Source organism: Centruroides vittatus, unplaced genomic scaffold (assembly GCF_030686945.1).
Source record: "Centruroides vittatus isolate TY-2023 unplaced genomic scaffold, ASM3068694v2 scaffold_1167, whole genome shotgun sequence".
In the NCBI taxonomy this organism is placed as follows: domain Eukaryota; kingdom Metazoa; phylum Arthropoda; class Arachnida; order Scorpiones; family Buthidae; genus Centruroides; species Centruroides vittatus.
Window position 1 is genome coordinate 470,829 of NW_027122671.1, and position 22,468 is coordinate 493,296.

The 22,468-nt window shown below is 28.8% G+C and overlaps 1 protein-coding gene across 4 annotated transcripts in view; it reads right to left on the reverse strand.

The window, feature by feature from the left end:
* Positions 1-263: 263 nt before the first annotated feature.
* The window catches only part of LOC136986736 (replication protein A 70 kDa DNA-binding subunit-like), a 50,631-nt gene continuing 28,426 nt past the window's right edge, over positions 264-22,468 (reverse strand). Inside the window, exons 5-11 of one of the 4 annotated variants that reach the window (XM_067284337.1) lie at positions 18,145-18,245; positions 13,564-13,642; positions 12,159-12,342; positions 10,775-10,901; positions 10,036-10,071; positions 2,753-2,848; positions 264-443 (exon numbers count right to left, since the gene is read on the reverse strand). In XM_067284337.1, the coding sequence (XP_067140438.1) occupies positions 397-443; positions 2,753-2,848; positions 10,036-10,071; positions 10,775-10,901; positions 12,159-12,342; positions 13,564-13,642; positions 18,145-18,245 (670 nt within the window). In that variant the 3' untranslated portion in view covers positions 264-396. Of the gene's footprint in view, positions 444-2,752; positions 2,849-10,021; positions 10,072-10,774; positions 10,902-12,158; positions 12,343-13,563; positions 13,643-18,144; positions 18,246-22,468 lie in introns of all 4 variants that reach the window. The other 3 variants (XM_067284338.1, XR_010882523.1, XM_067284339.1) reach the window with 3 other exon arrangements.

Genomic DNA, 22,468 nt, shown 5'->3' on the forward strand with positions numbered 1-22,468 from the left:
TCTTTTTTGAATGATTCAAGTTTTCGCGCATCTTGACTCGATTTGAAATCAATAAAATGTTAACATTTTCATTTTCACAGTAATTTTTATTAAAATATTTTAAAATTTATATTTAACAATTTAAATATATAATATAAAACATACAAATTTACAAAATAGTGAATATATTTAAAAAATATTTCAATTATATATTTTTAAACATGTAGTATAATTTTATATAAACGTACGTTTATTAAGTAGACTACAATTATTTTTATTTTTAATTTAATGTTTTAAACAACAACAAAATAACTTTGCTTAATATCATAGCAGAAAGATCCATCACAGTTTTTAGAGCATTCTGACAAAACAAATTTTTTCTCAAATTCAGTAAATTAAATATAAATTTATGGTTCTTCATTTAACTTTTCCAGGAAGATATAAATGTAACTGCCTTCCAGTTTCTATAAAATATTTTTGTTATTACTTACTTTGAAATTATATAATGCATAAATATTCTATTGCTAACAAACTTTATTGTATTATAATGTTAATTTGTTGATCGATGTACTGTACATTTCAAAAATTTTACTGTCTAAATAAATAGTCTGCACTGCATCAAAGTTAATCTGAATCAATAATTAAATACTAACATTTCTATTTCTCAAAAATTTTATATCATTAGATATTTCAAATATATAAAAATTCACTATGACATATTCAAAACAACGTGATGAGATTGCAGTTATATATCTAAGTGCAATTAAGATACAACTGAAGGGATCAGTGCCAAAATGTGACAAAAAGAAACCAGCAATTATTTAGTGTGAAACCGTCACAATGCCGGGCTGTTTTTATTTATTTAATTTAAAATATATGCTCTCTACCTCAAACTAGTAGTGGCTAGCCCCTGTACATCATACTTTTCCTGTTAGCAATAGAGTCGTGCCTGTCATTGATTTTGCTTCAGGGGAAAATTTTTGAACTGAAATAATATGAATTCTGGTTTGCATAGGAAGTTCGTCCAGTAGAATCTCGTTTTAACGGATAGCGGAACAACGGATTTCTCGCAGTAACGGATTTTTTTCCAGGTCCCCGCCAAATCAATGTAATTTTACCTCCTTTTAGCAGATCCGTTACTCGAAATAACGGATTTTTTTACCCCAAATCTATTGTAAACTTTGAGTTTTTTCAACGTTTCGTTAATATTTGGAATATTAAGTTTCTAGAAATTTGTATATACTTGTGAGCCCTACATTGGCCTTTCTTTATTGCTAGACTTATTACACCGTGTAATAAGTCTAGCAATAAAGAAAGGCCACAAGTATATACGAAGACTAGACAAGAAGCGTACCATAGTATTTATTGGAAATTTGTAGTTTTATGACTTGTTACATTTAGGATAAGTACAGTTAAAGAATTGTACGAAGAGAATCAGCCGCTGATACGATTGAGGAGGAAGTCACGTAGTGAATACAGTCTCTGGTCCAAGCGTAGTGCCTAATTTTAGCGAAGCCGTAGAGTATTTCCAAGTCGTGAAGACCTTCCTGACGAGTTTCAGCACAAACGAACAGGCTGTTCTATGCATGACATCGCTAATATCAAGCGGTATTTTAATCCCTATATGTAAGAAATACCAGTACGGATATTTAAATACCAGTAACGAATATTTTCCTGGGTGTGCGGGAAATACGTTATTTGCGATATAACGGATTCTCGGAACAGCGGATGATTTTCGGCGGCGCGTAACGAGATTTTTCTGTATATAGTTAATTGGGATGTCATACCCCTAAGCTTTTCATATCTGGTCTCCGCTTTCATCTATGTAACTCCATTCTCGAGATTAAGAAAAGAGACAGACAGTGGACTTTATGGGTGTACAATTTTTTCTATTGCAGTCCAAGAAGCACATATATTACTATATCATATGTTTGTTATTTTAATAAATGTATTTCTATATACTGTATCTGCTTTATTTTGTAATTTTATCTTAGCATTTAAAAACATTCCAAGAAGGGGCTGGTGACCACCTCACCTGACTGGAAAAGGGATCCATGGAACAAAAAATGTTCCCATAAACAAAAATCAATTGTAAAGGAAAGGGGGTGATAATAAAAAAGCATCAAACGCCCATAACAAATAAAAAATTACGAAACAGTCATTTATTTATTTATTCTTTTTTCTTTCTGTTTTTAATCTGTCTTATTAACATCAAATTAGACAGAGGAACCACTGAATAATGCATACTGAAAATTTTCAAAACGAGGTATAACCTGTCTAGTGTAAATTTCAAAACTGGTAATTTATTTTTGAATAAAAAACAAAAAGCATTTTATTGGCTAAACTTAAACAATCCAACACAATTTTATTATAATTCTTTTACTTTGCTCCAAGTCAATTACCCTAACCTAAAACTGATTAATCATTAAAGGAAAATATCATTGAATAAAAAATATTGATTTTTGTCCAAATAATTGAAATTGTACAAGTCATGTTTTGGCAATGAGCTCTTCATTATTTATTTTGTATGATCGAATAACAAATACACACACACAAATTTCTTTTAAATGCGAGAAACTTTATTTATAGTTAAAACTTTTCATAAATATTTACATTTAGATAAAACAAAATCTAAAAGCTGTAATTTAAAAAAAGTCTATATAAACTAATAATCTAAACTGGAAAATTTTGTATTAATATAAATAACTGTTTTATTTATAATTACTTATATAATTTCAAGTAAATAAAAAATAATTTTATACTGTACACTTACCCCAAAAAAATAAAGTAATTATTATAGCAAAAATTGCTATAACTAAACTTTGTTTCATAACAGAGTTTTGTGTGTTTTCGGACTTAACTGAAGAACCTGTAAAATTAATATTAATATACATTAATACATTGGTTTCCAAACCTTCTGTGCCTCCTCCCTCTCTTTTTCAGAACATGTTTTGATAATCTTATGGATGATTTTTAACAATAAAAGTTCCTCACTAATTAAACTCATTTTCATTTTGGAAAAGATAATACAAAATGCTATAAACAAATACCTCATAAAATTTTATCATTAGTTCCTACAATATCATTATGCTTTTGCAGACCTGCCAACTAAATTTTTAATACTGAGGGACAGGACATGTAAAATGGGAAACAAACTAAATATTTCAATGGACAAATGTAATTTCAATACTTAAATCATTAAAATATTCTAGTTACAATGTAACAAGTATATTAATCATAATAAAACATTGGATGAATAATATCATTGGCTTGCTTATCCAGATGTGTTTCATTAGTGTGTTTCATTTAAAATGGAAAATGCTTATCCATATGTGTGCTTAGTATGTTTCATTTAAAACGGAGTTCATTAAGAATCAAAATATCTTTAAAAAATATATATACAGACATTCATATAAAAATCTTATTTTACAGGATTATCAATCTGATTAAAGATACAGTGGGAAATAAAATAAAATGTCTGGCAATTATGAAAATAGTGGAACAGTTGACAGGATTGCTTTTTTAGCATCAAAAGATAGAGCTTGTAATATTCACCTATCCGAATATTTGGAATTAATGATGAATGATTATTTCTGTAATTTCATCATTTATTATAAATCAGGTACAGTACCTGTACATATACATTCGGATTAAATTTGAAGTAATTCGTACGTGAATTTAACACTAATTGCATGAATGCACAAATAAAATAGAGATATTTTAAAAGCACTTATATGACTTCAATGTCATAAAGTAATGTTGAGATTTGCTAGAATTAAAATTGCAGATTTATGGTTACACATAAAAGTGAATTAAATAAATTTATTGCTAATATCTAAAAAATATTTATATTCTACTTTGATGTATTCAATTTATTAATATTAGAAACAATAAAACTTGTTTTATTTAATGTTAATCAAATAAAAAACAATCTGATCTTTTTTTTTAAGTTTATTCACTTAGCCTATTTTTAGATATTTTTATATGTTACAAAACTACAAAAAATTTTTGAAATCTTTAAAAGCAAACATTTTTAACTAATTGCAATTTGATTACTTCTTAAATATTTTTGACTACTTTGTGCAATTCTTTAGGGTGGTCCATAAATTACATCTGCATTTTTCTTGAAATTTTTACTCTCCCTACTCCTCCTCCTCTTGTCCCAGTTTGTCCAAGTTTCTGTAACCTCTCCCCTCTTTGAACATCTAACAAAACTCGACCCCTCTGAAAACCTTTATCACTTTATGAATAATAGATACCATAAGTAGAAACAAAAGGTATAAGAAATTTTGAAATAAATATAAAAAATGTATAAGTTGTATAAAATTTAATGAAATAAATAGACTTCCACTAAAGCCTAACCCCTCTCTTCCCCCTTGGCCAAGTTTGTTCGACTTGTAAAAATCCCCTCCCTCCCTTCCAGTATGGATGTCATTTATGGACAATCCCTTACATTGATTACTCGGAAAATAAACTTCATCCCTTTTGTTCCTTTCTTATAAAGAGAATAAAATTTATTTTCTGGGGATCAATAAGAAGTATATTTCTATCCCTTTAGAAAGACTTCAATTTTATTTCCAACTTCACCTAATTGCAACATACTACATTAGTGTCCAGCATTAAAATCAATCATTGCAAAAGAAATGAACATTTTTGAATTCTACACATTATGTTGCTACAAATTTTTCAATAAAAATAAGCAAACTATTATACTTAAGATCATGGGTGCTGCAGAAAATTTTCCAGAGGGAAAGCTTAGAGACTAATTACATCAATAAATTTTTTAATTATTTAATTTTTTTTATTTACCAAAAAAATCAAATTACACATTAGTGTAACAATCAATCATCAATCTAACTGAAGAACAAATTAAACATTCTAAACAGACAATCCATTTCTGATGTGTAACCTTTAATGCTTTCTCAGGAAATTTTAACATTTTACAACTTAAATATAGTACTTCAGAAAGCACTGTTACTTCTTACCTAAAAATCATACCTTTGGAAAACTATTTATATCCTTACATTAGAGCAGGCATGTCAAACTCGTATGATATTACGGGCCATGTGATCTATTTTGTATTAACTCGGGCCGCATATTTTCAATGTTCAAAAAATTATTTAAATACGATTTTTAGAATGATTATATTATGTATTATCTATTTATTAGACTCAGTTTATTGTATATTATACACACATAGACATTTTATATTTCATGTTATTTTTTAAACTTAAACTATAAATATTTTATATTTTTTATAAAAAACAAAAATTAAAGTTATAATAAGAAATAAACAAAATCACAGTTTAGTATCACTTTTTAGAAGATATTTGACAACGTTTTTCACAAAGCAAGCCATCAAAATTTGGTTGAATATATTCAGCTGATGAAATGTTTAAAATTGATGATAAATGTTGATTGGTTAATCTTGATCTTTATGAATTTTCGTTATTTTTCATTAAAGAAAATAGTTTCTCGCATAAATAAGTGCTTCCGAACATAGCTAGTATGCATGTAACAAACGATAACATTTTAGGAAACCGATCTACAGATAAATATGTAGGCCTATTAAAATCTGGAATTCCAACTTCCATACATTTTTGCTTCAGCAAATTATCACATTGGATTTCAATTGATTCCATTTGTAAGTTTTCATCAACAATTTCTAGAACAGTTAGAACAAAGAAAGATTCCTAAGCCTAACATAATATAATAAAATATGTACAAATATACAAATATCAGTATGGCTGATGGCCACACAAACATGTGTTGTGTGTCGAATTAGATCACTCTGCGTTCTATCATGTTTCTAATAGTCTTGTGTTTTTATCTTTGTTCGGCTTCGGCCATCGCTTTTCATTTGGCGCCTCGCACCAGCGCGCAGCGTCCCGAGCGTTCACGCAATGACACGCAACACCAGCGTCAACCAAAAAGTTCAAACTTTCCAACATCAAGTGTCAAAGCTCGATATTTAAAAATTTTTTAAAAGTCTTGGCAGGCCGCAACCTATGTATTGGAGGGCTGCGTGTTTGACATGCCTGCATTAGAGAGTAGTATTTAAAAATACTACTCTTTAATGTAAGGACAGTAATAAACCTGATAATGAAGCACATTTCCAAAAGTGCTTGTAAAAAAAATCGAAACTGCTAATACCACATGAAAATTTAGACACTCGTGAAACCTTTAAAAACAACAAAAATAATTTAATTACAAATGTTTTTGGTAATTTTTAAAGGCCATCTTCAAGTATAATGTAAAATCAAACTTAGCAAAAAATAGAATATAACAGATAAACTTCACAACATAGAATGCTGATTGGTTTAAATTAAAAATGAAAATAATAGAATAAAAACAAATATGTAGATAAATGATGGAAAATTAATAATGTAAATAAAAATAAGCTATAATTACATAAAAATCCATAACGAGTAAATAAATAATAAAACAAATATATACAAAAAAATGTGATATGATGGTGAGCACCCCATAGACATATGAAGATGTCTATGGGGTGCTCACTATGTAAAAATACTTGTATGGGACAATGGACAAATATTGTTGATTAGTTTCTTTACATTTGCAGAATAGGCTAGCTAGAAGTCATGAATTTTCTGTTGTTTGTTGATAATGAAATTTGGAGTTCCCATTGGGATCAGGAAAAAGGCAATCCAGATGATAAATGGGACATGGGCCCCAAGTGCCCTAATTTAGGGGCACCCCTGGCCTAGTCTATTTCATCACTGTATAATCAGTCCCTGAAGAGTTGGTTCATGTCAATTTTTAGTTCCAAGCAGAACTTATCCGTAAGGGTCCGGATGATGTTAGACTTAAAGCCAAACTGTTGAGAAGTGTTCTGATATGCTTAAATTATTGCAGCCTATCCCAGACATCTTGACAATGAGTATAGGCCCTTCTAATTAGAAAATCCACCTTCAGTCTCCTCTTCATTCTCTGGGTTTCCCACAACCCTATACACAATACATTGCAATAGCATTTAGAGCTCTAACTAAAAGAGCCAGTATTGCCAGCAAAAACCATACTAGTGACATGCCATCCAAACTCATTGTGATCTCAAGTGACTCTTCAAACATCAAGTATAACACTTCATAAATAAAACAGAAGTAAAACAAAATGTGGGATCTGAAATATTTGTCAAAATTATAAATTTAAATTTCAAACTATTATTTTATTAACTTGCTTGATAAAATACAAAAGAATTGTATCAGGAACATCCATTAATATATTTCCATTGCACTCATCACAACCATTATGACACATACTCTTATTTACTATTTTTAAATTACCATTAGAAAAACAAAACTTCTTTCCAAATTTTGACTGACCTGGGAAGTAAATACCAGTTAAAAATCGTTAATAAAACCACAAAAAACAAAAGAGAAGAGATGCAAATGAAACACTTTGTAAAACAGTATTACTTTGATGCAAACATCAAGGAAACTGACAAGCCACTCCGAGCCAATCTGTAACCCATCTATATCCATCAACAATTCATTATCACCCAACAAAGCACCTAGGTGACTCAATCACTGAGATTTGTGCAACAGTATATTGGACAGTATAGGTAAGTATTAAGATGTTTTACTTTTTACTGTGTTTCCCAGAAGATGGATCTATAGACTAATGACATTTTTGACTTTTTACCTGACTATCTATCTAAAAATAAAATAAAATTCTTTCATAATAAATTCATCAGTATTCCCTATTCATAGCATATGTCACCATCTACATGTGAAATGGTGGTTTTCCTGTTTCCAACCATTTAGTTGTTTCTGAGCTTTGAATTAGATGATATGGTATCTATGGTATACTTGCCATCACAGGCCTTGCAATGTAAATATAATTTGCACTTACTGTTTTTATTTGTTTTTTACATGTATTTGAAAGAGTTGCTTACTTTTTGCATTTCCATTGCACTAATATCTTTATTTAACAATGCTTTTAAATTTATTTTTAAATTTTACTTTTATATTTTAAATATATTTTTAAACAAATAACTAATACATTTTACACTCCAGCAATTGAAAACATTGCTAAATTAATGCATTTTATTGATGTTTTAAAAATTCAGTTAATACTATTGATATCCCTAGTTTTTAGTTTTAAATGTTTTATGAAATAAAAATAACGAACTTACTGGAATTGGTATAATAAAATGAAAACAACACCTTTTTTTTACAAGATTCCAGCAACAAATTTAATCATATAAAAATGTTTTCAACTGATTTGATCAGCCTTCTTCAGTTAAACGAACAAAAAATAAAAAGGAACGAACTAATAATTCAAATTTACAAAATCCTGAGAACGGAAAGAATTTTCGCGATTGCGCAGACAATGCAATAACGATATACCGATAAGTGGTAATAAAAATGCAGGTTCTTGACAAAATATACAATATTCCATTCCTACGTTATCCAATAAACGATTTCCAGGCAGACGACAGCCATCCGTGTCTCTGTGGTTGATGCATTGAGACGTTAATTGTGCCTTATATATCTCTAATTTCTCCATGTGTCTAACAGCCTGTTTAGACCTAGTGGTTTTTATGATGATAGCACTATCCCAGTGTACTGTGATCTCTTGTTGCCTAGCAAATGCTGCTAGGACTGTGCTGTCAACAGTCCTATTAACAGATTGTTTATGTTCTTTTAATCTCTATTGTAAACTACACAAGGTGGCCCCAATGTACACCAGATTGGACTTAAAACGCTGGTCTCTGATTGGTATCGAGTTTTATGAAATATTTTGCAACTGTACACAAAGCATCTACAATTAACAGGTTTTATAAAATTCTTGTTAAAAACATTCTGGAATTCTAAATAGATAAAGTTCTGAAAAATTTTATATACTAACTATAAAAAGAAAACGTAACTAGAAAGAAAAAGATATAGTATGTTCATTAACACTCCAAACTTCAAATAAGACACAAAATCTGCTTTATTGGTGTTAAAAAGTAAAGATGTTATGATACTGAATTCTTCTAATATGATCTGATGCTGATAATTTTCCATCTGATCTTATCCAATATTGCTTCTATCCATACTCTCTACAGGTGTCAGTAATAAATTACAGCCTGAAAACTCATGGTGTAAAAATATTCACTAATCATTTAAATTCAAATATAAAAAAAATAAAATTTTACAAATTGACTTATGAGCACCTTTCAGATCCAGGCCCTAGTTTGCCTAGTGTTTAGAAAAAAATTCAAACACACCTTGAATAAATTTATAATAGCATAGAAAAATTGCTAGATTGAAAACAATCATTGTTAAATCTTGCTTGAATATATTGCCAAATCAGGAAAGATAAAAACACATTTGTAATTATTTACAATTATCATTGTTGAATTTTTATAAACTGTAAAATTGATTCTGTGTGATGGGGAATAATTTCCAGTCCTAGCAACATTTGTTGAACATTATCTGTTCATTGCTACTGCACATCACATGGCTATCAGTGATGGCTATCCCCAAATCATGTGATGTCGGGACACACTGTCTATCATGGGTTAGTTTTACAGCATAATATGTCCATTGCTGTGTTCAAATATCTGCCATGGTAGAATGATGTGAAAGATGCATATTGAAAAAATTGAAGTATCAGTTTGCAAAACAAACTGATTCTGACATATTGGGAACATTCCAATATGCCAATATATTAGTAATGACTTGCTTGGTATTGGTATATCTTTATTAAAAAGTGAAACAAATAATCATTCTCAAATACTTTTAGAGTTTTTTGGTCTATCACCAGAGAAATTCATAAAGCAAAATGGTTTATTAAAAATTCATTTGTTTTACAAACTCATCCTCTGATGAGAGACTGAAGAAGTCTGAAAGTTCTTGGAAACTAATTCCAATAAAGTAGATTTTGTACGTTAAAAGATATTGTAATTTTATAATCAAATTATGATTATAGAAAATAAGAAATAATCTGTATTCAGCAATTTTGTCATAATATACAGTTCTAATTAAACTGTATTTGTATTATTAGAAAATGCTATCATTTTGTATAAAATTATTACATTTAAAAACTTACAACTGGGTTGAATAGAAGTCTTTTGGACCTTCATTCCTAATCAGAAAAATAAATTTCTAATTATTTTGTTTTATTGGATATTAAATAATTAATAATAGAAATAATTTTATCATAAAATTTGTATTTATTAAATTTATAATATCTCATACATAACTATCAAAGTAAAAAAATATTTTTATTATTTCTTATACAACAAGTCTTTACTTAATATCATTTCAATATAATGTCATTGAGGAAAGAAACAAGCACATTTGTAATTATTGAAATTTACAATCATCATTGTTGAATTTTTTTATGAATCATAAAATTGATTCTATGAGGTGGGGAATAAATGCTGGAGGTTGCAAACACAATCAATTAGAATAATATTAATCAAATTATATCTTGCTATGTCACCAAGAAATGTGTTCAATGTTACATTTTACATGTAGAAGTTATTATTGATAATGAATAATTTTATTTCATTATATAATACAGTAATTCCTGTTTACCAAGTTTTTCACAAATTTTATATTATAAACATTTAAGTGACAGAACCATTACAAATAAATATATTGGGTCACATGAGCAAAAAGTTTGAGAAACACTTGCTTAGATTACTCATATATACAATAATACAGGTAACTAAGACTGAATGTTTATATTATTTAAAATTTATTTTATCATTATTTTATTATATGAGGTAACTGAATATTTCTAATATAAAATTAAAATAAAAAGACATTTAAAGTTATATTACCTAATGATTCATCTAAATCAATAGCTGAATCAACAACTGGATTTATAACCGTCTTATAGTCAAGTATAATGCAATGTTCATCATTAGAATATTTTCTTCCTAATTTAAAGTGACTTAAATAATATACCTAAAAACAAACAAAAAACAACTTAGTATGTAAATTTTTTCATTATTTATTAAATCTAAACAAAATATCTAAATATTTTCTGAATATAAAAAAATTTCTCCATATTTGTAAATAATTATGAATTTCATAAAACTTTTTCATTTGTAATTAAAAGTAGCTATTTTCTAGAATGACAATAATAAAAGCAAAAATGATAAAAAGAAGTCAAATTTCAATTACAGAAATCATTTTAAAGTTATATTTATATTTACAAAAACAGAATCAATAATTGTTGAAAATATCAGTTATGAGAAGCAATTTGTAATCTGTTGAAATTTGTTAAAGATTATTTTATTACTCATTGGAAAACAGATGATAAAATTTCATTCTGTTAAATTACTGTATAAGTTATAATTAAAGAAAACTTATCAATAATGTACAAAATGTAGTTTAGAAATATAAAACGTATTGTGTCTTCACTGCCATGAAAAATAACAATTGTCTATCTATAACAATTGTCACAATCTATAGTTCCTTACAATTGTCTTTATTTTTGTACTTCTTTATGTAAGACACTGTGCAAACAAAGGATCAGATGTTTTTATACCCCATACCCCAAGGCAATAGTGTTGCCAATGCATATAAACTCTAAAACAATGATGTTGCCAATACATAACAGAATGGAAAATGATTTCAATGATGTAGATTGATATTGACTGACAGGATGTGATATTAATTCACCCTTAACTGGTATCATTAGTCTTCCAGACTCCTGCAATTCTTTTTCCTCTCAGAACTTATGCTGCCTTTAAAACTAACATAAATCCTAATGTCTACCTTAAAGTTGATAAACGAGCAGCATACAAATGAAAAAGTATTTCCATGCCTGATAAGAACAGTTTACTTCTCTCACATGGTTTCATAAACCAATGATATCTATTCTGTTAGAATTTCCATTGAGTTAACCTCATCAACTGCATGCGTTTTAACAATTGTACTTCCACTAGTTTCTTTTTGAGTGACTGAATTGGATGCATGATCTGCATTATAGTTGTTAGTGTACATCACAAACACAAGTAGCAATTTTTATGAAAAACATTTGCTTACATGTGACACTGCAATTCATTTAGAATGTGCTAAGAAAATCTGTACAATGTGTTTTGAAAAACAAAAATAAAGTATCTTATTATATTTAGCTTAAACATATAAAATCAAACATGCTTTATTATTTTCTTTTTATAACTATTTTAATTTCAAAAATTTTAATAAAAATATTACTTTTTCAATTTGAATTTTATCATATAATTTTTCGTCAAAAGTTATTCCATTAATTAGATCTCCATTTTCATCTTGAAATTTCATTTTTATATATATTCCTTCCCGTTCATTTTTCTTCCATGGCGTTTTAGGGGATTTGTATTCAACTCTAACTTTTATTGTGAAATCAAAAACATCCACTCCTCTATAATAGAAAAAGTATTTTACATGATAAAATTAATTTAACAAATTTCAAAAAAATTAATAATAAATAATAGCAATTTTTATTTTATATGTAGAATTTTTATTTCATTTATTTTACAAAATATTGGAGAACATATTAATAACCATAATCTATCAATATTGACCACTTATCAGCTAAATTTTAATTTTTCAATTATGAACCATTAAAAATTAAATGACAAACAATGAATACAGGGTCATTCCATGTCAAGTGGCCTAATTTAGAACATGGTCACTTCCAATTTTGATGAAATTTTTACAGAATGTACTAGTAGGACTTGTATGAAGTTTTATAAAGTTTTAGGTCAGTACAGTGCATAATTGAAGTGCAGAGCAATTTGCATAAAAATCACTTTTACCACATGGAGACAGTTTAAAAGTATTAAAAAAAAATCAAGACTTATAATGCAAAAATAAAATGTTTGCATTATAAATAAAATAAAAATTGAATCTTATTAAAATAAAAAATTTTAATATAATTCTTGCATTTCCCAAATATAACAGATTTATTTTTACAGTACAAGTCCGATCACCTGCTAACTTTTGATAACTTTTTTCCATTTTTGACTCTTTCTGTACTGTGGGCACTAAGAGGAAAGGAAATTTTTAATTTTAAAATTTATTTTATTGAATTCAATTACTAACATCTATTTAAATAAACAAAAGCTGGACAAGACTATTTTTCAGATGGTATAATTATGTTTAAATTAAAAAATTATATATGGTGTTATTTATTATGAGATTTTATTAGAAAATACTTTTTATATTATTAATCACTATAAAAAGGCAAAAACTTTATTTTTGAGGTAGGGGAAAGTTTTTAAAAAACTAAATACGATTGAATGACATTTTCATTAAGTGTGACTCCACTCAAGATATGACACTTGACTCCTCCATTATCTCCCTACCTCTTGACCTTCAACCTCCAAAATTTAATAGCATCAATGCCCCATATATATAGAAGTAACCCCGTCATCTTTCAATGTCAAGAAATGCAAAAAAAAAAACCCCAGAGAGAATAAACTTTGAATGATCACCATATAATATATTCTAGAACCCAGGAAAGTAATATAATTTTATTAATAAATTAAAATAATATTTATAATAAATACTGATAAATAATTTAAATTTTACAATTATAAAAATGTGTAAAAAGTTCGTTAAAAGGTTTTTAAAAACTTACTTTGTTATTTCAGCACATAAATGTTTTATTGAAATTGTCAGAGGACTTTTTGCAAAATTATCTACAAGGTCAAGATTACCTTCATTTAAAAAAGAAATTATAGTTTAATAAGTTTAGTACTCAAACAAGTTTAATTTAATATTAAAAAATAATTATTTTTATCAAATTCAGTATATGCATGGTTTCATTATAATAAATTTGCCAATATAAAACAGTACAGAACCAAATATCCAACAAGCTTGGGAGCAGATATGGTCTGGATTTCTGGATTTTCCAGTGTTCTAGATACAGTCTAAATATACACTTAAAATATAAAATAAATAAAGGAAAGTAAAAACAATTGTATTTAACACATATGCCAGTAGTTAGTCTGAAACTGGCATCATGTGACATGTATGCCAGAGAAACCAAAATAAAGTAACCATGCAACAAATTACAGCCCACCAAATTCAAAATTAAGCTGTTTCAAAAACAGCCAGTTTTTTGGTAATTCCAGAATCCTGGAAGTTGGATATTTGATCTCTCACTGTATCTTTAGATCAGGGGTCATCAAACTTTTTTCACAGCGGGCCAGATAACTGAGAGAGTGACGAGCACGGGCCGCATAACCATTTTGTTCAATACAGTATACTCAATACACAAAAAATAAAGACAACCAATATATTTATTTACCAATACACAAACACGATTACTGCAGCAAGCTCATAATGCTCTTTTTAGAAATTTTATTACAGGTAAGTACTTACACAAAAAAGTGCTCTGATATTTAAAGTCGCTGAATTTTTTATTTCACTAATTTTCCTAAATATTGTATTACTGTCAGATGCAAAAATCAGATTAGACCAATTTTGGCATTTTTACTTACACTTATTTTAATTTTTTCTACATAGTAAGTTTATCTACAATTTATGATATTTCCATATAAATTATATTTTAGCTCATTTGTGGCACAGTGCGGTGGTGGGCCATAGTTTGGTAACCCCTGCTTTAGATTAAAATATTGCCAATATTCTGAAAAGTATCCCAAAATTAAAAATCTAGAAATTACTAAATCATAATATCGTTTTGCTGTTGTTATAACTAAAATCTTGTAAACTTTCTCATCAAATTATAACATTTCAAAAATCAAAAATGCATTCATTGTTTGTTAAAAACGCTAATTTATAAATTTTTAACAAACAATAAAATTATTAATTTTATGGAAAAAATATGTTCTTGTTTAAAAATAATGAAAATTTATCAAAACAAATAAAAATTATTGATATCAATATACTACCATTGAAAATTATATTTTAATTTAGATATTACAATTTAAAAATACAGTCAAACCTGTTTTTATGCGCTCTTTTTATGTGCGATTTTTATTTGTGCGATGTTTTTAATGCGAATTTTTAATTTGTGCGGTTTTTTTTGTGCAATTTTTTATTTGTGCGGTATAGTTGGCGACTAGTCTCGTGCGATTTGTCATGTCTCACGTTGACTTATTATAGCTAAATAAACTTATTATAGCATAAATGCACTTATTATAGTAATATTATTGCATGAATATGCGAAAAATGAAATTACAGTCAAACCTGTTTTTATGCGGGGGATAGGGACCGCATTAAAAAAGACGCATTAAAAAAAATAGCACGAAACTTCACGAATGGCTGTAAATAATAGTTTTCGCGACACAATTAAAAAAATATTTTTTTAATGCGGTCAATAGGGACCGCATAAAAAAAATATTTTTTTAATTGTGTCGCGAAAACTATTATTTACAGCCATTCGTGAAGTTTCGTGCTATTTTTTTTAATGCGTCTTTTTTAATGCGGTCCCTATCCCCCGCATAAAAATAGGTTTGACTGTATTCTCATCTAATTCCATATCAGAAATAAATAATAAAGAAAAATTTCTATGCAAAAGTTATTTTTGGGTCACATTTTGAATTTGTAATCTTGCCATAATTAGTTTACTTTTTGATAATGTAAATGAAAACATTACTATTTCATTGTACTGCAAAATTATTTCAACAAAGTGGTCTTTTTATTTTTATTCAGGTATTATATTATATTAATAATATTTTATTTTTTACTGTCTACTTGGACAATGATTATTAGTAGGACCTTAACTGGTGTTTAATATTTGATACAAAACTGACAGTTAGATCAGAAAACAAAACTGATCTAACTGTCAGTTTTGTATCAAATATTAAACACCAGTTAAGGTCCTACTAATAATCATTGTCCAAGTAGACAGTAAAAAATAAAATTTACAAATAAGGACAGTAAGGCATTGCTAATTATATTAATAATATATTCAATTTAGAAAATGTAACAGAATTTCTGAGCAAATATACTTCTATACAAAGTTTTTATTCAAATTTATTACAAGAAAGTGTAATTTTATTATGTAGGTTATAAAAATATTTTATGATCATATTAAATAACTTAAATAGAGGTGAATAATATTGTAAGTTATTATTGTCTTCTATAATTTTTATGTTACTTAAAAATAGAAAAATTTTTTGTCAATTAATTTATGTAACTAACTGATGTATTTCTCTGTATTGGGAATTATTTCCTATTAAGATCAATAAAGAATTTGAATTTAATAATATATTCAATTACAAAATTCATGTTTGAAAACCGTTTTTCATGAAATATTCAAAATCAAATTTACTAACTTCTAAATTTCTAATATAATAGTTTCTGATAGAGCTATATTAAGAATTATTTATAATTATTATTAAAATGAAACTTATGAGTAAACATAAACTGTTATATGAATTAAAATATTTTTTCATAATAGAAGACTAATATATTATAATCAAAATTAGAATAGGTATGCAAAGTGTTAAGAATAATATTCTATATGAGGTTTATTTTCATAATAAATTAATAAAGAATTAAAGAACTAATTTTTTAAATGAATCTCAAAAAGTTACTTATTATTCCATAAATGAATTAATCAAAAGATAAATTAAAATTCTACACATCCACAAGAGCCGAATTATCGGGCTAGAGTTGGCTATAATAAATAAATAATTAATAAGACAATTTGGCACTAGAGCTCGGCGTTAGGCGCCATCTCTTACTAAACTTAATAATTATAATTAAATTAAATAAATAATTTTAATAATTTGGAACTGGAGGAAAAGAAATCGGCTTACGAAACCAGTTACGCTACCCGGACCTTCTTTATTTATTATAGCCAACTCTAGCCCGATAATTCGGCTCTTGTGGATGTGTAGCTTTGTAACGGGTTAGTCGTTATTTATTTAAATTAAAATTCTTGTTTCTAGAATAAAGTAACTTATTATTATAAAATGTGTGCATAATGATAATGTATAATGATATGTATATAATGATATAAACACGCCTGGTTTACATCATAATGTACACATTGTGTTCTTTAATATAATTTGTTTTTTGTCACTTATCACACAATATTCCATTCAATATATAAAAAAATCTAACATGTACATTTTTAAAATTTGTCTTATTCTAAAAATGGAATGTTGTAAAACCATTTCAGAATAACAGGCAGCTCTGTTCTTTTTAAATTATAAAATGCATATACCTCCTGAAAAAGATCTATGAAGAAGACCAAAAACTTTTGATTAGTAAACATTTACTGCATAGTTAATGGTTACGCATTTGTTGTTAAAGCTAGTGCAGTTATAAAAAGGATTTTCATTTTTTTATCTTTATAAGATAAAAGTTTTTTACTTTATCTGCTTAACTTAACTTTTAAACATTAACTCCATTATAGTAAATTGTAAAAATTGTTTGCATGGGTACCAAAAGAAGATGCATTTGTACATAAAGGATTAGATGATTACATAAAACCTAGAATGGTAACCCTAATATATAAAAAGAAGAAGAAGAGAAAAGAGGGAAGTAAATAAGAGAAATTTATCGGTTGGATTTCAGGATGGATTCATTGCAGAATTTCTACTCCTCAAAAGTGAAATTGTAACACCATGAAGGAATGTGCATAGCCACATGCAAATTGCAGGACCAATAAAGGTAACAGAGATATGCAAATGATTAAGTTTGTTTATGCATCAGGTCATGTGGTACCCAGTTTTGGGCTATAAAGATCAGCAGCCAGCTCAGGCTCTGTAAATGCTATCAGTGACGGTTCACAGCAGCCAAATTTGTGAAGAAGCATAGAAAATTCCTTAGAGAATCTGATTCTCGCAAAATAAAAATAAAATTAAGTTAGCAACAAATATAGACAATCAAATTATAAGTTAAATCATACAGCCAAATTATTTAATCTGTTCAAAGTTATATTTAATTAAATTATTATGATGTTGACATAATTTACATAGTTATAAATCCAAGTTGTACACGCACCTATAGACAAGATTGGATTTATTGTTCTGATACTGTAAATAGTGAGATATGACTCTAGCTTGTAAAGTTCCAGATTTTTTTGATGTTTCTAGATAATTTATTAAATTTAAATTAACTTTAATCATTAATTTCATATGAGATGATATCAATATCTTTAACATCAAATTTCATAATTTAATTAAATACAGTCTTGAAATAAATCAATAAATAGTCCACTTATTTGGTTTAAATAATTCACATTTAAATGTTTTACTTAAGTTTTTTGAGAAAGCTTCAGTATTTTCAATCTTTTTATCTTCAATTTTTCTTAACTGCTTTATAAATATTATATACTTTAATCTAAAATTAGAAAATAAAATTTGAAAATTTGATACTAAATCAATTTTTTAAAATTTAAGTTATTAAAAATTACCTTAAATACAGTATATAAATTTTTATATCAAAAAATACTTTATTGGTTTATGTATTCATTAATAACATTAGTTTTAACAATCTTAAAAATATTGATTAATGTAAGTTAAATAAAAATTTTTTAAATGAATGAAAAAATAACATTAATAATAATATATATATATAAATAATCTAATGTTTATACATAATTATTAGAATAAAATAGTGAATACTTTGATCTAATTAATTAGAAGTTAATTTGATGACCTATTTGTATTGCAATAAATTATGCAGTGACTCAGATATATCAAGATATATCCTGTCCAGGTGTGGGGTAATTAGTTGAGGACTTTACAACATAAAGGAGACAGATTGATGGAACAAACCTTAATAGTGGTATAACCATGACAAAGCAGTTCAGACTCTTAAGCAAAATTCTTATCAATTTTTTTAAACAAAAAGGAATGCGATTACATGATAATACAAAACTTATAATAAATGAAAATTAGTATAGTAGCATAGCACTACAATTGTATTCAAACAAAAGGATAATTTAATGAAATAAATTAATTTTTCACTTTAAATTTATATGAAATATATGATATTTTCTTGATTAAATACCAGAATTAAAATAATCTTCAGGGGAAAAACATGCTATTAAAAATAAATCTTGATCTCAAATAAACCCAAAATTGAAAGAAGCATGAAAACATGTCAAAGTATTATAAAGTATAGAATACTGTAGTTTAGAGTGACAGGTAAGGAATTTAACTAAAATTCTACTCATCTTCAAATTATCTAGAGTCAGACAGCACTTTCTATTCCAAGATTTGCAGGCAAAGTTCAGGGACCCAGGGAGGGATCTGAAAACGTTAGTGTACACAATTTAATCATACACCACACCGGTTAAAGGTTTTATCGAAGGATTACTTGGTATTGTATTTTATTCTTATTATTTATTTAAAGTTCAGGGAAATATTTTTCAAAATAAAATTATAAATATTGTCAAATATTGATCATGGAAAAATTGTGATTATGTTCATAGTCAAGAGCTTATCAGCTGAAGGATAATTAGGAGTTTGCATTAATTATAAATTCATTGCTCACATGATATACGCAACAGTGGTGTGCCATGACATTTGATGACAGGGAAGCTGTGTTTCTGTAAGAAGCCGACTTCCAGGGGCAATCAGTTAATTGCATGTTAGTGATGGTCTAGGGCAAGGATGGGCAATCTGTGGACTGCATTCATATATTTTGTGGCCCGCGACGCATAAAATGTGAATAAATATATCAATTTCCCAGCTTAAGGAAGTATGCAGCAAAAATTCAAATGTTATTTTCTACAACTTATGTATGTGAATGAATTTCTGTTAAAGAATTTCCCACAATGAATTTAGTAAAAATTAAAACAAAAAACTGGCTAACAGACACTAAAAAACCAGAGCTGAGAAGCAGTGGAATATGTGTGTTACGCTTGTGGTCACTCGGGACATATTGCATGTAACTGCCTGACAAAAACAAAACAACAGTTAAACTAACAAGGCTTGAAACAGTAGCCAGGATCGCAAGCTCAGCCATGTTTGTAAGCTGGCCCTGAACATAAGACAAAACACAAATGGTTTACTGGTGTGCGGAGGAGCAATTGAAACAAAGAAGGTCAGATTTCTCATCAACACAGGGTCAGAAAGGTCATTAATGAATCTTGACACAGTAAAGATGCTACTAGACAAAGATAATTGTGAGATAGTCAACGAAACCCTATTGGTGAAGGGGATAAGTGGACCGCCTATAACTTATGAACCCATAATTTGTATAAAACTCTCATGTGGTGGCAAGATCATAAAACAGAAGTTTGGGAACGTCAAAGCAAATATGTTTGTTGATTATGACGCCATTCTTGGAATCAACTTCTTGTGAAAGTCCGAGGTGATATGCAAATTGTTATATAAAATTAGCACATGGGCACAGGAGGACAGAAGTACTGAGTGTACACTCACAGTAACGAGTCATGCCACAAGTACTGTACAATTCCTAAGGAAATAAAGGTGGATCATATCCCTCCTCCCCACCAAAGTAAAATGGTTTAACTTGATACATATCTTCTCTTCTTGCTTCTCCTCAAAGCTTGAAAACCTAACGGGAACATCAAAATTTTGCCATGATATTGAGCTTTCTGAGTCTAGACCGATAAACACCCGGCAATATAGGATACCCCACATTATTCTTCCCAAGTTGAAAGAGAAAATCAACTCTTTCCTGGAGGCTGGAATCATAGAAGAGAGTAATTCTCCTTGGAATTTGCCCATATACATCGTAAACAAAGACGATGAAGACAGTAGATTTATGTTGGACCTAGAACAGATAAATGATGTAACCAGTGGTGATATTCAGCGGGTTCGCACAGGTTCGCCTGAACCCGTTGGTAAAATTTTCAGTTTCCCGAACCTTGTTAAACACACGTAACATTTCTCAGTGGTTTTGTTTCTTTTAAAAAATATATTAAAATATACGTATTATACTCTGTAACACTACTAAACTAGAGCCTTATACCCCGTTCGCACCGAGCATTTCAATCTAGATTGTGAGCAAGGTTGGGGACTATGCCTTGGTGCAATCTCTCTTGATTGTTTCAATCTCAACCGAAATGAGATCGCGATCGATTCAAGAGAGTTCTTGAAACTAGATCCAGTCATAAGAGAGATCCCACAATCTCATGCGCACGAGATAATACAAGATGGCTGTGGAACACGTGTTGGGCTATGGACAGTGAAATAAAAAGGATATTGTATTTTTGAGAGATGATGACATCTGTCTGTTATCAGCAGTGCCATTCAGGGTGAAAAATTTCTCTGCCTAAAAAAAAAAAAAAAAGTCGACAGCACTGATATACTATTGTTACCTGGTCTTCGCCCAGGGTCCCTTACGTTCCAAATATGCCACTGATTATTAGATATATTGCAAGAAAAGGTATTGTATTTATTTCTAGCCAAAACTTCCATTTTGTTCGTCGGTGATTGTTAGGGAAAAATTTTCTGCTAGTGAACCCTTTGTTAAATATTTCGAATATCATCACTGGATGTAACCATTAGTCAGGACTTCCCTATGATGAGGGTTGATGATATTCTGACACAATTCAGAGGAAGTAAGGTGTTCTCAGTCCTTGATTTGAGCTCAGGGTACTTTCAGATCCCCCTCAAGAAGGAGAAAAAGGAGGTCTTTGCTTTCTCTATGCCCTGGGGGAAATATCAACTGTGTCACATACTCCAGGGCGGAAAAAACAATGGTCATTAATTTCAAAGTGTAATGAATTGTATCTTAGCTTGTTTCATAGGACATTTGTGCTTTGTCTTCCAAGATAACATTGTCCTATTCTCCAGCAACTCAGACAAACATATATCACTCATCCATAAAGTTATGGAGGCCATAGATAAGACAAGACTAAAATTGAATCCAGAGAAGTGTAAATTTTATGTCCCTGAGATAAGATACCTAGGCCACATCATAAATGGAAAAGGGATCAAACCAGACCCTGAAAATGTCAAAAGCGATAATGGATGTAGCAGTGCTATCTCACACAAAAGACATTAGAGCATTCCTCGGAATGGTCAATTACTACCGACCATTTATTCAAAATTTCACCCATATAGTACAGCCCTTAATTGACTTAACTAAAAAGGGGCAAAGTTCAATTGGAATTATAAATGTGAGAAGAGTTTTAAGAACATTAAAGAAATGTTAGTCAACACCCAAACATTGGGACACCCTGATTTTGGCAGCGAATTCCTTTTAAGTACCGATGCCAGCGAGGGTTGCATAGGGGCAGTGTTGAACCAGAGGGTGTGGAAGAATGAACATGTCAGTCCAATAGGATTTTATAGTAAGAAGCTACAAGGGGGTGAGAGGATGTATTCGAACATGGAAAAAGAATGTCTGGCCATCGTCCTAGCATTACATCATTTTAGATATCTTGTCCTCAGATGCCTGGTGATTGTTTATTCCAATCATAAGCCCCCAGTACTTCTACAACATATGCAGAATCACAACCGTTGCCTAATGTGATTGGCCGTGGAGTTGAGCAAATACAATCTAACTTTGGCTCATGTGAAAAGAAAAGAGAATGTGGTTGCGAATTTTCTCTCAAGGGTTCACAGTGATGTAATTACAAATTA